We start from the raw sequence: 15670 nt of genomic DNA on the forward strand, positions 1-15670 counted from the left end.
GTCCTTTTCATGTTGAGCTAACATTTGACTTTAGCACAAAAAAGAGATATTTTAGAACACGTAAAATAATATTTTTAGTTTTTCTTCTCATTTTGTTACCAAATTTCAAAACCTTTCATGGAGGTTATTATAGTATATTTGACACCCTATATACCTGTGATTAGAGATGTGTATATATATATGAGGGCTAGGCATGCTGTGTGTCTGAGCTTTGTCTAAATGTTATGCAGAAGTCTGTAGAGTTANCTGTTAACTCCAAGGGAGCACCACCCACAGAACCTCCACCAACTGACAGTTTCTCTTCTTGACTTGCCACCCATCGCTGGATGTTGTCCACTTTATCCACCATATAAAACAGTAAGCAGCTGCTAAAAACAAAAAACAAAAAAAATACAAAAAGTAATAACATTATATGAACTGTGTTTCCTACTTGATTAAAAAATATAAAGAACTGAGTGTTTATTTCCCTAATTAACCAAGAACTTTTGTACACGTTTAAGCTATTATTATTAAAAGTGTTTGCAAAATGGTCAAGATTATAATATTGCTGAATTATATAAAAGTCCTTTTCATGTTGAGCTAACATTTGACTTTAGCACAAAAAAGAGATATTTTAGAACACGTAAAATAATATTTTTAGTTTTTCTCATTTTGTTACCAAATTTCAAACCTTACATGGAGGTTATTATAGTATATTTGACACCCTATATACCTGTGATTAGAGATGTGTATATATATGAGGGCTAGGCATGCTGTGTGTCTGAGCTTTGTCTAAATGTTATGCAGAAGTTTGTAGAGTTAAAGGTACGTAGGTTTAATTCATGCAAGGTAAACAATAAGTGCTCTCTTTTATACAATATGCATTGCATCTGGACCTTAAACATATAAAAATGGTCAGTGAAACTTCTGTGAACATGAAGAAATTATTAAAAAAGGCATTTAAATGAAATTTGCTAAGTTGTGATTTTTACGGTTGGAACCAAAGTTATCCAAATAGTAAAAGGAAAAAGAGAAAGAAAGAAACAGGAAATCTCCCATAATATTTTTCTGCATCTGTTTGCTTTGACTGAGTAGGTGTTTTGTCATTATTGTGTATATGAGATGTATCGTTCATAATATATTTTTTTTATTATGTGTAGAAAGATTTTAAAAACTTAACTAACGTGCAGCAATTTCCAGTGAACCTGTACTTGGACATCAGGTAGCGAGTCTATTTGTGGTCACTAGCACTGTCTCCTAAACTAGTAAGAGGTCTGAAGCTATTCTTTGATTTTTGCCAGTGCTATTAACTTATGTAGACCTGTTAAAAAGCAGAGCAACACAATTATAAGTTATCCTACTGAGCCATGGATTCTGAGTTTCATTTTAAAAGCGAAAGCCAAGTTGGTATGTGTAAAGGATTTCCATGTAGCTGTGGTGCTAGTTATTACTGGCTACATTATATGCTAATGTATTTGTGTTCCCCAAGTGTACAAGCCTTCTATCAAAAGTATGTTCTATAACTCATATATTCAAGGAGTAGGGTATGAAAATGCAAAGCTTAGGAGAGCACTTTACCAAGCTGGTGTCCTCCAAACTGAAATTGTTTGTAACGATAGTCTTTTACAGGTTTTCATTTAAAGATGTTCGTGTGCTTTTAATTGACAACTAACTTCTTGCTGCTGTATAGTAAAATATTAATATATTTTTATCATTAAACTGCTGCATGACTATCATCTTTGAGTGAAGAGAAAATGTTATAAAAAAAAGATGCCTTAAACAGTACATTTTGGTTTGGAATTCTGTAGAAAGTATTTTGGTTAAAAAAAAAAAAAGGATCTTGTCTGATGTAGAGAGTTCTGGGGATGGAATTGTTTCTTGGCAAATCCAGCCATATAGAGCTTACTGCTGTATGTAGAAGACACCACCTGTAGGAGCTGGAAGGTATCAGTGCTTCTCACATTGTAAAGCATTGGCCTAGGAAGGTGAAACAGTTGTCTTTTTGAAGGTTTTTTTTTTTTTTCTGCTGGTTCTTTGGGTTTTGATTTGGTATTTTAAGCTCCCTGGTTGAGTGTGTTGTCTTTGTTTTTGAGATCTACTGTATGTGTTGAATAACAAGCTATTTCCATTGTACTGTGCATTTTCCCATTAAATTGTTTGCTTTTAATATTCATACAATGTTAAATATGAGGTGACCGTACAATAGTTAGGAATTTCTTTACTTACAAAAATCACTGGAAATGATTAAATTGCTTTTCCCCTTCCCCCAAGGTGCATTTTCTTATTTCCATATAGTAAAGTTGAGCTTTTACAGTGCATAATGTGACATTTGGAATGCTTATCAACTGCATGTAAACATTAATAACCTGCACTTCTTTGTCTTAAGGTTTGTTGAGCTGTTTTGTTCACTGTACTTTTACTGTGATATGGAAAAGACTGCATTCTCTGTGCTGTTACTAGTTAGGAAAGAGAATTGCTTTGATTTTGTCTCTTGTTTACTATAGCTTCTTAAAGTTAAGCCTTGTACTACAGGTTGTTGGAGTACTCCTAGATCAGTGTTTCATAGTAGCCAGCAATAAGTAGTGCAAGTCAACAAAAACACAGCAAACTTAGGCAAAGTGTCCTTTCTTTGAGATGCGAGTTCTTTCATGAGGTTTTCTTTAGGGTCAGAGTTACCTAAAGTGAAGCCTTTCTTACCTACAGACTTCAGATTCTGCTTGGAATCCTACCGGATCAATAAGCACATGTATTGTGCAATTGTCTTTACACTATAACAGTTAAACACAATCTTACTAAGATTTTGAAACCAGTGTCTGATTTATGGTCAGTGGGTTTAAAAAGAAATCCACGTGCAAATCTTTTAAGACTTAAGAGGCGATCTTAGGAAAGACTAAGTGACTGTAAAGATGCTCTTTTTTGCATCTCACTTTACCTCCCCAAGCACCTTCCCAACCTTCCTTTCCTTCCCTCTACTGTTTCATCCTTTCCCCACCCTTCCTCCCAGGTGCTCGGTACTTTACCAAGGTTCTATATCTCAGTGTTTTATGTTGGAGTTTTTCCTTGTTTTTATTTTACTGGTTGGTAAGCCCTGTTTGTGCTGAAATGAAAAAGGAAATGGTATATTTGACCATATGTGTTATTCATAGAAGACAGTATGATCAAATGTGCCAAAAACAAGCAAACAAAACTTAATTCCTGACAAGTATGCCTTATTTTTAATGATCTGCTTTGTCTTACGATTAAGGTCCAAGAGCTTGGTTAAACTATGTTATTTGCCTAAGTATAGAAGAAAACTTGAAATGCATTGCAATATTGACGTTCTTTAAAATGAGAGACACTGTCAAGTAATTTAATCCAGAGATCAGCCACCAGATTTGAAATGCCCATATATGTGTGTGTGTTTGGTGTTGTTCGTTTTTTTTTCTTTTAAATCACCAAATCTTTTTTTAAGCTACTTTTTATTTGTGCCTCCTATTTATCATGCTGATGTTAGAAGCAGCAGTCATCCAGCCACAGAGGGAGCTAAAGTTAACTAACCAGAACTGTAGAAATCATTATACATGCCTTTGACAACAAAGGAAGTTCATAAGAAAAGCCATGTCGGCTTTTCCTCTACTAGATACAGATTGAAGGTAGATGAATATTTGCCAAATGGAAAGGAGAGACAATGTGAGTCAGGAAAGACAAACTTTCCCAGCTTCCTAAAAGCCATGGAGAGTAGAAACCAAAACCAACAGGGAAATAAAAACTTTGAAAGTCTCACTTTCTAGTCCCATGCAGGGGTTGAAATTTGACTCAAAGTGGAAATTATATCGATATGTTTTTAGGTCTTCACATCTAGAGATGGATAACTATTCCAGTTTGATTTTTCAGGTAATGGAGAAAGCTGCTAGTAATTTTAACCCCTGCCTAAAGAAGACAGATAATTTCATTTGGGAGCAAATACTTATTGCCTTGAAAAATAGCACTGTAATAGCCTATGATAATTAGTTGTAGAATAACCTTTATCCCTTTTAAACTATGCAAATTATTAAATAAGTGTAAATTAGGACTCAATTAAAGATAGTTGATTATATTGCAATCAGATGGCATTCACAAACTTAACTGGAGCATATACAAATGAAATCTATTAGTCTAAGAGTTTTGTATGCTAACAGAAAAATATAATTTAGCTACCTATTCTAAAAATGGTGAATATTATTAATATTGTATAATAGGACTGGGAAGACTGCCTCCTTTTTTGAAGAGAGAGAGATTAAGGATTTTTATAATTGTTTTTCATCAAATTTTAATATTTTTGTCAAATTTTTAGGTATTTAATTTGTAAAACAGTTTGCTTTGTACTGGCATACAGAAAATAGGGTATTGATTTTAAACTTTTTGAAGCCAAGTGATCAAGTACATTTGTAATAAAAGTCAATGGATCTATATCAGTTGTACTCACTGTTTTCATTTCTTATTCTTATTAATATAGGAATGCTGTACTTTTTCTGCAGGAACACTGTACTAAATTTGGGTGGAAGGGAGGGGAAGAGATAAGTCTGTTGATAATGAGCATCTGGGTGGGTAACCATGGCCCAAGCACTTTATATAATCTTTAAGTCAATTAAGATTTGGTATATTAAAAAAGATGCACATGTCAATTTTTTTCTTCCTGTTTTCGTATGGAACTTGATGTTTGTGGGGGTTATCTCATTCATTGTTTCTGTGCTTTAACATTTTGCATTTGGCTCTATTGAAACTTTCTAAACATATTTTGCTTTTAGGATATTTTGGGTTATATGCCAGCCATGGTGAATGCACCATGGGCATGATTATTACTTCTGTCTCCCACACATGGTTCACCCTCTCTTCTTCAATATTCCCACTCATTTTTTCATATTTTACACACACACACGCACACATACACACATGCACGCATGCACACATGCACATATTTCCAGATGATTTTAGAATGGAGATTTCTGAAATTGTTACTGTAGTTGTTTTCATAGCTCCACAACTCACTTTATTTTACATGTGAACATACTTTTAATATTTTTCCCCATTAAGAAAATGAGATACCAAATCTAATGACTTTTTTCCCTTTTCTAAGTTTTTTCAATATGAGAATGAGATCCTGCTTTCTATGTAAAAGGATGCTAAAAAAGGGAGTCTTAGCAACTTAGGTTTGGAACAATTGGTGATAACTCTGAGTATAACATTTATAGTTGAATATCCTTAAATTTGAATATCTTAGTAATGTGGAGAGATACATACTTTTTCATGAGAGTGGAATGAATAGGAAAGAATTTATTGGAATTGCTTAAGTGAGCAAATTCACTGAATTTATCTGTGTAAAGTTTTCTGTTTAAGTTTATCCATTTCTAAATCATAAATTATATTTCTGGGTTCTTTAATTGCAAATTAACTGAATTTAGACCATTTGTAGTGGAGTACACTATAAAACTAAAATGATCACTGCTATTAAAATTACTCTTTTCACCCAACTGCATTAATTACCATAGAGAATTTGCAATATATTTTTAAGAAAACCTGATTTTAATAGTTGGGGAGTTATTTGATCCTAAAAACCTAAATTTAAGGCCTAGGCCATTTGACAGACTCTTTTCAAACAAATTTCATTATTATGGGTTAAGTGAAGATTATCTAAACTAGCATTATCATGTCAGGTAGAATTTCATAATCCAAAAACAACCAAGTGAAAAGTGAAATATATGATTGGTTTCAAGTTAACAATTTGTCATCTTACAGCTGCTAAATTGACTACCAAGTTTTGATGTTGAATGGTCTAGTATATTTATGTCTTTAGGAAAGCTGAGTAATGGCAAAGGTCATCTGTTAGAAACATTTTTCTTAAAAAAATTTTTTCATAGTTACTCATGTATTTTTATTTTGTCCCCATATTATGTTTGGTATTTGTTTTCTTTTTCTTTTCTTTTTTTTCCCCCCTGATGTGCTTTGCTTTTGTGGAAAATTGTCTTGTTTGATAGGTAGAAACATGGTGGTGATCCTCTATGTAAAATAAAGTTAATTTTTAAGGACCAGAAATATTTTACTCATTTTGGAATTGCAAGATTTTTTGAATTTTCATGAAAGCATACTTTGTTTTAATGATTATTAGCAGTTTGCTTATTAATTAAAATTTTATAGCATTTCGTGGGAAAAAATTAAGCTAAAAGTTTAATTTTCTTGATTTAGGGTACACTTTAATAATTCAAGAGGCCTCCAAGTTCAAGGACCAAACCTTTATATTCTGGATTTTGAGAATCATGGAAGTACTCTTCTTAACATGTGTTTTAGTCTAAACTGGATTAAAACAGAAGGATCCTTGAAGGACTTAAGATGTCCTTATTGTGAAGTAGCAAACCTAGGGGACAGGTGACTTATGTATTCACCTTGACTAGCTCAACCAGTGATGGGCATCAGCTAATGAATTATTAGACACATTTTGGGATTGGATCAAGCTCCCGTTCAGCTGGAGTGTATTGGCAGTTTCCAGTGTAGGTAGTTGGTGGCATTTGACCTACCTCCCTACCATATACGTTTGTTTGTTTTTTTGCTCCCATCTTCCTTTTTCCTCGTTTCACTGTCCTTTGTTCTTCTCCTTACCATAGGCCTGCCAGTGACACTCGAACTTACCCCTTTAAGAGGGAAGTAAAGAAATTGTTGGCTCCTGCCTTAGAACATAGCTAACTGATCCCAGAAAGATTTCTGTATAATGAGATAATTGGGCAGTTTTTCTGAGGCTTTTTTCCCCATAGTCTTAAACTGGCAATCTGAAGGGCATTGAAATCATTAAGAAATTTGTGTATTGAAGAGAGTAAGAGGTATGTGTATTTGAGGTAAGTTACTGGGGGCTGAGATTTACTGGTTTGGAAATTTGAGAGCAGAAAGGGAAGAACCGTTTAATGTCTTCATGGATGGGAGTGTGAGAGTTATATGAGGGAATGGTTTGGAGGTAAAATGGGAGAAATTTTTATTGGAGGTAGGAAAAGATACTAAGGTGGAGTCTTAAATGAGCATTGTTTGCTAAGGACAATGAAGTTGATCTTCACTAATGAAGTTTCAATAAAGTCAGAGAAAATGGGTCCCTTGTTGGTTATGAGAAAGCTGTTGGTCTGTAGCTAGATATGATGATGATGATGATGCATTATACAAATCTGCTTTCAGGTGTAGGATGTTTGCTTTTCGGGACAAATTAAGTAGCACAGTTGTGGAATGACAGCTTTTCTGGTCAAAGCCTGTTGGTACTGGGGACTTACTATTGTGAGGGAAAGAAGATAAGAAAATTTCAAACTTTTTCATTTATCATTTTTAAACTATCAGAAACATTTATGGTACAGATTCTTTTCCTGGGCTCATGTTACAGTGTAGTTTAGCTTTACTTTTCAAAATGGTCCTTTGATCAAATCATTTGATTTTACAGTTCATAAAGATCCATATCATACCTTGATTTTACAGAACCTTGAGCCTTTGGTCCACATTAATTTCCTACAAGAAGAGAGTAAACCAAGTAAAAACACTAAACTGCAATTTTAGGTATCTTTTTCATTTCTTTTACATTTGCAGTCCCATCAGTAAGATTGTGGACGTTATGAGACCCTCAATAATACTATAATTCTGAAATTAGACAACATACCCCCCCAAACTCAAATTTCTTTTTGTTGTCCCACTTTCTCTGTTACTTTAAAGTTGTAGAATTCCCAAGTGTTCAGTGGTGGCAGATAGCAATATAATTTAGTATATCTTGGAAGTTCTTATGTTCTTTGTAGAGTGAACTGATAGTGTCTAGATTTCTGTTCCCAGTATCCCAGGAACATTTTTAATTATTTAACATAAAGAATTGCTGTAATATTTTGTTTTTTAAATTACATAATTCAAGTTTATTTGGACTCCTTTTTAGTTTAATATGGACTTATTCTCAGTGATTCTGACAATATTTATTTCATTTTGCCCAAATCTGTATACGTTAGTGATAAAATTTCTTAGCTAAAAAAAGAGGTTCTGATTTTGTATCTGGAAAGTAACTTTTTTTTTTTTTTACAAATATCAAGTTCATTAACAATAGAATTATTTTTATTATAATTTATTTTTTAGAGTTACCACTTAGTATGTTTTTCCCATCCTACTGATTTTAAATTATGATACAATTACATTCTATAACTTGTTTAAGTCCGCGCAGAGCCTTCTTAAATAGCCCCTCCCTTAAGAATTGTTTTTTAAAAAGTGAATTCCCAAACCTAGTCAAGAACCAGTGATTTAAATGACTGCCTTTGAAAGGATTCCTTGAGTCTCAGTGGAGATAAATGATAGCCCATTTCCATGCTGCATACAGTTGTTAGGGTTTATAAAGTTATCAATATGTAAAAGTGCAAAAGCAGGAAAGATGTAAAGTTGCCTATAAAATTTCTAGTTTTCATTATTTGCACTATTTATCTTTGCACTTGATTTTTTGAAAGTTAAGACTAGTCACTTTCACTTTTGTTTCTAGTCTTTTCTAATTTCTTACAGAATTGTTTTCAATATCCCACCCAAAGCAAAACTTATATGCAATTAAATATGCTTTATAAGTCCAAGAAAATATTTCTTAGTGTTAGGTATGTAGAACAAAAATTTGTTTTGATAAAAATTTTTAATATGGGCCTTTATTTGCCAATATAATCCTTTGTAAATGTGAGCTTTATTAAACTATTTGAATAGACAAAGTGAAAGCTTAGGATAGAAAAAAATATATATATGTATGTATATGAAACGATGTCTTTGAGATCCAGCTTCCAGCCTGAAATGGCCTGGTTTTGGAGTGTTGATTTATTTTCACTGAAGTCAATGAGATCTGAGTCTAGCTGGGTATTGGCTTAAAAAGCTGGAAGTGAAGTGGGTGACAAGTGGCAGCTCCCTCTTTTATGTAGTTTTCCATAATGCTCATAGAGTTTCATCATGGTCTATGTGATATAACTGGTATTGAAATAATTACATTAAATGAATATTCCTTTTTGGAATTCAAGGTTCACTCACTTTTTGAGGGGGGGAGGGTGGCAAGGGATAAGAGACTTTATTTTAACTAGAAGCATTCTTATAACCTCAAGTTGTGCTCTAGGAAGAATAGGAGAACAAAATGTGTACCTGTGAACACATTTTTTGTCTTAATGAGATTGTGCAACACAGTGTTCAAAATTGCAAAAAAAAAAAAAAAAGGTTGATAGTTTTGTCAATAGAACAGAAATATGTTTTGGCTAAAATTAATTTTTGTAAGTTATTTAATTATTTCATTTTATATTCCCTTCCCCGTATCCTTTTGGGCACTTCATACTTAAACCTAACAAGTGAGAGGCCTCTCTTTAGATCTGGTTTATTTTTGCAATGCCTGAGTGTATTTCTCAATGGGGGGGCACAGGGTGGTGTTTTAATTCTTGACATGCTCTTCTCAGCATGGTAGTCATTCTGGATCTCATGTTTTGCAAATTCTGTTGATAATTCAGTGATGTATTGAAATGTGTAAGTCCTCTATGACATAGTGTGAACGTTTGTGGCTGGCCTTTATTGTAGAACCTTGTAGTTTTGTTTTCAATTGGGATAGAAAGTTAAACTTCCATTGTTCAAATTTTAGGTTTATCTAGTGGAATTGTGCCCGATAGTTGTCTGACTGTGGACCAATTTGGGGGAATGAAGGTTGGCAATTGTATATTTGACTCTAGATAATCCTTTACTCAAAATCGTAAATTAGAGGCTATAGTATTAGAGTTGTCTTAAGTTTTAGGTTGTCAGATCTGTAAATGTGAATGATGATCAGCATTGTGTTTATGAATTTCCTTAGGGAAAAGAGCAAAATTCAGTCTCCAGACCTTTTCTTGGAGACTAAACTTAACATATATGGAAAATGAAAATATTTTAGAAAGTGGCTTTGATTATTTTTTAATGGAGTTTAATCAGCTTAATTATTTTTCCTAGGTTGAAGCACTTATTTCCCAAATATGAATAAAGGGAAAAGATCAGCAATTTGGCCCCTTTTTTTTGAGGCCATTTTTAGTTTTCTGCACCCATTTCCCAACCCTAGTATAAAATGAATTACGGGTATCCCTCTGAGTCCCTGTAACCCCTTTTTAAGATCACAGAAACCTTTGATAATCTGATGAAAGTGATGGACCCTCTCCCCAGGGGAAAAAAAAATGCACATACACAGATAATTTTACATGAAACCTCAGGGGCATCACACATCTTCTGAAACCCAAGTTAAGGATCTCTGCTCTAAGTAAACTCTATAGAGAAAATTCTAATGCAATTAATTGATAAAATTAAGAACTAACTATTGGCTTAAAACGTTTCAGATTGGAATTATTGTTAGATGGTGGCCCCTACTAGCAAAATGTGACATTGCAACCAGCTTTGTTTGACATCCAGACAGAAGGAAAAAAGAAGCAATGTTCTGAGAGCTATTTATAAGGAGTCAGGGCATCTCTAGACATGGGAGCCATTCCTGGTTCAAGGCAGGGGTCAGGGTGCCTGATAGCTTCTAGCAGGGTAGAGTTTGATAAACCACAATGCTCAGGATGCCAAGGGGTTAGCCATTATCTTAACCCCTTCCTCACCAAAAGATTTTAGTTTTGTCTATTAGGAAAAAAGATGTCACTGGGGAAAAAAAAAAAAGATTTGCCTTACAACTTTGCTGGAACACATCAGTTTGGTGACGTATGGGACACCAGTATTATTTGTGAGAAGGTACATAAAACCAAAGTAAATTATTCTCTATGTAGAACATTATTTACTAGCAACATTTGTTTGGATGTATTAGCTTTGACAATTTTTACCAGGAAATATTGGTTTTATTTAAAACTGGGAATCCAGTTTATAAATAGGATAGTTGTTGTATCTGTCCTTTCCCGTATGTAAAGAATAGTTCAAAGATTTATGCATACTTTTTACTTTTCTCTCTTGATGCCATGGAATGGGATGGGTGGGGTGGGGGGAGATCTTTGAGTCAACAACTGACAAAATGTCTTCTCCAAATTTAAAAAATGAGAAACAGCACTTTAAGTCCTAACTCTACACCATTTTAGTAGTGCATGTATTAGTTTTCATAATGATTTTTGGTGCATGCCTTTGGGCTTCTTCAAAAGTGTACAATAGGAAAGTATATTTCCTTTCTTAGAAAGGAGATTTTTTTTCTACTTTGCAACTTGTGATTACAAAAATCTTCCACTGTGGGAAGATTAACCATGTATTGAACTACTGAAAAGTATATATTTTTAGATATACAGAAGGAATCTACATGGAGCAGCATTCAGACCTATATAGAAGTCATAGCATTCTGTATAGGACCAAAAAGGAAATAACATTAAACACTTAAACAGACTTTGTTGGGTAGAAATACCTTTAGATCTTGCATTGACTTCCAAAAAGAAAACACCACAGAAGTTTGCTGAAAACTTTTGTCGTTTGAATTTTCTCTGTCAGTGTATTTAGCCCAAATATAACAGCTTTGGGTTAACACATGCATAAGAATCAAAAAAACAAAACTAACTAAATAGATCAGTCTGGTTTGTCAATCCAGCTTGACTGAAATAAGTAAACTAATCACTTGGAACATGAAAAACTGTCCAACTCCTCTAAGGTTTTGATAAAATAATCTTGGCTGATGTGGGAAGATACCCACTTTGATTTCTGACCTGACAGTGAAGATTCATGCTTGACATGATTTCAAACCTGACAGTGTCTGTTTAAGGAGCTATGGTACAGTTTGCTAATTCAATCCCAGATACCTGTTGATTACCTGTGAGATCTAGAGTCCAAAGTAGCCAGCAGCCATACCCCTGAGTGCTCTGTGCCCATCAGATCTCTTAAAGTAAGCAGGGTTGGGACAGGTCACAGCTCAGATGAGTGACCTCAGGTGCTGTGGACAGCCCCAGATTCAAGAATTGTATCTGTTTTCTTGGGAGTCATCACTGAACTAATGTCCCACATGGTGTTACTTACTGTAGATGCTCTCTCTTGGAGGAGGCCCAGAGCACACATCCTAATCGCTTGTGGTACTCAGAGAGGGGGTGCTAACTCTGAGGCCCTGGCCAAATTCCAGTTTAGGGATGTGGGTCTTCTTCTTACCATTCTAATTGGAAATGTGCATCGCTTCCCATTTTCCCTGTTGACCTCAGTGCAAACTGCATTAGTCCGTTTCTTTGCCCTGGTCCCAAGTAGGATGCTGGTGTGTATTATATGGGCCACGTTCATGCCTTATCTTAATGCACAAGAGTTAAGGAACGAGTGAGCTCCATATCAAAGTGCCCTGTTGTTAGAGGGAAACTCTTGTGATGCTTTGGAGGTGAAATGGGCCCTTTTAGCATAAGTTGGGGAATATGCACTGGCCAGAGGCTTCCAGCCATGAGGTATGAATTGAAACCTATTTCCCTCTTTTCTTATAGCATGTTGAGAAAATCTGTTGGGTTTTCAGCCGTCAGGGAAGGCCGGAGTTCTGCAGCTTTAATCTGGGTAACTGAGGCTGGTTGGGGCAAGACTTTGGTTAATTAACTGGGTTCTCAGATGCCACAGACTCCGTGAAAAGTCACCATTATTTTCAATGGTTGTGATAGAATTTCCCCCCAGTAGCCATTATTTTAAGATTATATTGCAGAGTTGCTTTATTTGAGCTTTTCATGTATACACAATCCCAAACTGGAAGAAATAATTAAAAAAAAAAAAAAAAGGAATCCTGCTGTGAAAGGTATATATTACTCTAGATTTTTCTTACTGTAAATATTGTAAGATTGTAATACTGTCGATATTTTATTAACCAACAAATGTTAATCTATGTGAATTCAGACTTATTTTAAATGTGCTTCTTATTTACTGTGTGTGGTCCCTGTTGCTGACAGTATTAAGTTATATTCTGATGTAAGATTAACTTTATTAAAGAATGTAAACATTAATGTTTCCTTATGGGAAAACAAATAAAGTATAAAGAAGACAATTCTTTTCATTAAAATATACTGTGTATTTACACTTGCTAGACCCAGCACCACTTATAAATTTAGTACACTGTTCAGAATTTTAGTTAACACAGCTGACATGGTTGTGCTCTGTTTGAAAGTCTAAGAGTAGGTATTGTTGGAATATAAAGTTTGTGTTTGTCTGCTGTGAATCATAATCTTGAAATTTCTAATCAAGTTTGTAAAATTTTTATAGTAAAACATTTTAATGACAATTTAAAAATTTACTTCTCTAAAGAATGGTCAAAACAGTATCCTTTCAAAAATAGAATTGTTCTTTAATATCTTTCCAAACTGACTTTGGTTAAATGGACCAGATGTATATTAGTTAAAATTTAGGACAAAGTTGTGATATTCTTTGAGTTTACAAGTTAATCCTTATTGGAGATGTGCCAATTATACAGTAGAATATCATTAATTTGCACTGTTTGGGGACCCCATTAAGAATGCTGAATTTTGCCAACTAAGAAGTAAGCAAATGCAATTTAAAAAGTAAATTTGAGCATTCTGTATTAAATATGTGCAGTTATTATCACATGAAGAAGCGCAGTGTGTCGGGCTGTAATATAACCATACTTGCTGTCATGTTCTCCCATCTCAGTGCTGGGAACTCACCATGTGGAAACCAAGCAAATGTGTTGTGCATCAGCCGGCTTGAGTTTGTTCAATATCAAAGCTGAAACTAGCGAGGTCTGCTGTACTGCTTATTGAAGTATTGTGATTCTTTTAGGCATTGATTCTTAAAAAATATATACTGTAACAGTATACTTTGTACAGATTTAAATTTTATTTGAAAAAAATGAAATAAAGTAGGCAAAAAATAAAGATGTTTATTTTTCATGTGACTATATAAACAGATCAGTCTTTTGTTTCAGTGTCTTTGGGGGGGATCTGGTTGCTCTTGGTTTTTTGGTTTTTTGGGTTTTTTTTTTGATAGGTAGAAACCATTTTTAGGACTCAGTAACAGGTATACTTGCCTGATCATTAATTGGCTGCAAACTTTAAGTGTGCTCTCTCACACTGGAAAACTCTATTTTCTATTTTATTTTAAAACACATTTATTTCTAAAGATTTTATGTGAATGACTTGCCTGTCTTTTTGAGTCAGGTTTTTTTTTTTTTTTTAAGATTTTATTTATTTATTTGAGAGAGTGGTAGAGAGAGCGAGCACAGGAGCAGAGCAGAGGGAGAGGGAGAAGCAGACTCCCCTGCTGAGCAGGGAGCCTGTGACATGGGGCTGGATCCCAGGACCCTGGGGTCATGACCTGAGCCGAAGGCAGATGCTTAATGGACTGAGCCACCCAGGCGCCCCTGAGTCAGTTTTTTAAATTCTCTGATGGTATGATGGTTAACCTAGCCCATCACAATTGAAGAAAATGAAAACTTTTCCCATAAATCATGCCCCTTTCCCATGGAAGGTTTTTTTGTTTTCTGTCTTTTGTAAATTTGAAGTTGGTTTAGGGTAGTGGAAGACTTACCAAAGAGTGCATGACCAAACATGAAAAGAATCTTCTGAAGAAAATAGAGGTTGTGCTTAAAGATGCTTTCAGAACTGCTTTTCTAGTGAGCAGAGTGGTAGAGAATGAAGTTACCAATGAAAATGTGGCTCAGGTGTGATTCTTCAGAATAATTCTAATGGGTCTTCTTATAGAAGATTAGATTATTAGACCAAAAAAATCCCAGTTTTGTCCTCTAATTCAAAAACCAGTGGAGGCCTTAGGTGTATGACATTTCCCCCAAACTTTAGAAGCAGAGTTGGAAGTTTAATTTCTGCATTCTCCTCATTTTGTCTTTGCTGATGCTTTCACTTACCTTCAGGCTGGATAGAAGGAGGCTTGGAACAAGTAGTTGCAGGGACAAGGTCCCTGCAAAAGTCACACCATAGAAAATTTTCATTGTTATTTAAATGTATGTGACAGTGGTTATATTCTAAAAGTTGTTATATGGCCATAAAAATATCTCAAGATCATAGTATTACAGTTCCAGGCTTTCCTGGGTGAATCCCAAGAAAGTTGTGCTATGGTTGCTACTGGTTTTTTCTTGCTAAGGTGGCCCTCCTTTGTAGAGAACAGCAGACTAGCTGTTGGACTAGCTTCTACATCTGACAGCCAGGAAAAATAACACAGAAAGTTTGCGTATGAAAACTTAAAGCTGAGGGTGTCACTGTTTGGAGGAGATAGGTGGGCTGCAAAGAAAGTTTCCCCTGAGTTCTGCCAGGCCTCTGACATGGGAGGCACGCACAGAACACGTGGGTACTTCCTGAAAAGGAGACCAGATTCCCTACTGGGCTCAAGGTGAAATCAGTCTAACCTTTGGATCCCTTTCGAAGAATTGGGCTCTCTAGTTATAGGAGCTTGAGGTGGAAACTCTAGCCATGATTTGTGGTGAGTATAAGGGAAGGAAAAGTCAGAAGCCCCTTCCTCACTGTCTGTGACCTTACTCTTTTAAAGACGCCAGATGGGACTATGATAAAATATGCCCTATGGATGGTCATTTTGAAGAGCAAGTAGTGTAGTTCTGCAGGGCTGCAGGGGATACAGACTTGGGATCAGTCTGAACTACAGGACAAGGCGTATCGTGCCATGGGAGGGAGACCCTCAAGAAAGGGGCCCAGCATGTTCAACAGAACTATTTGTCGTTTTTATTTAGCTCTTTGTTTTCTAAAGTGATATAATTGGCAAACTCTTCCCACCCCCACCTCTAATTGATGTT

At 35.0% G+C, this 15670-nt stretch overlaps 2 protein-coding genes across 2 annotated transcripts in view; both read left to right on the forward strand.

The window, feature by feature from the left end:
* Window positions 1–3506, forward strand: part of PURA (purine rich element binding protein A) — a gene marked incomplete at its 5' end in the record, with an annotated part of 7522 nt that extends 4016 nt beyond the window's left edge. The window contains one exon of the mRNA XM_002912620.3: window positions 1988–3506. The remainder of the gene's footprint in view (window positions 1–1987) is intronic.
* Window positions 3507–4576: 1070 nt separating this feature from the next.
* On the forward strand, window positions 4577–13799 carry IGIP (IgA inducing protein). The gene has a single exon (XM_002912573.4). The coding sequence runs from the start codon at window positions 13478–13480 to the stop codon at window positions 13637–13639; it is 162 nt and encodes a 53-aa protein (XP_002912619.1). The 5' UTR covers window positions 4577–13477; the 3' UTR covers window positions 13640–13799.
* The last annotated feature ends 1871 nt before the right edge of the window (window positions 13800–15670 follow it).

Source organism: Ailuropoda melanoleuca, chromosome 3 (genome assembly GCF_002007445.2).
Source record: "Ailuropoda melanoleuca isolate Jingjing chromosome 3, ASM200744v2, whole genome shotgun sequence".
NCBI lineage: Eukaryota > Metazoa > Chordata > Mammalia > Carnivora > Ursidae > Ailuropoda > Ailuropoda melanoleuca.

Excerpts from the sequence above, each read along its gene's own strand:
- IGIP (XM_002912573.4), top strand. The coding sequence starts at position 13,478 with ATGTGCAGTTATTATCACATGAAGAAGCGCAGTGTGTCGGGCTGTAAT.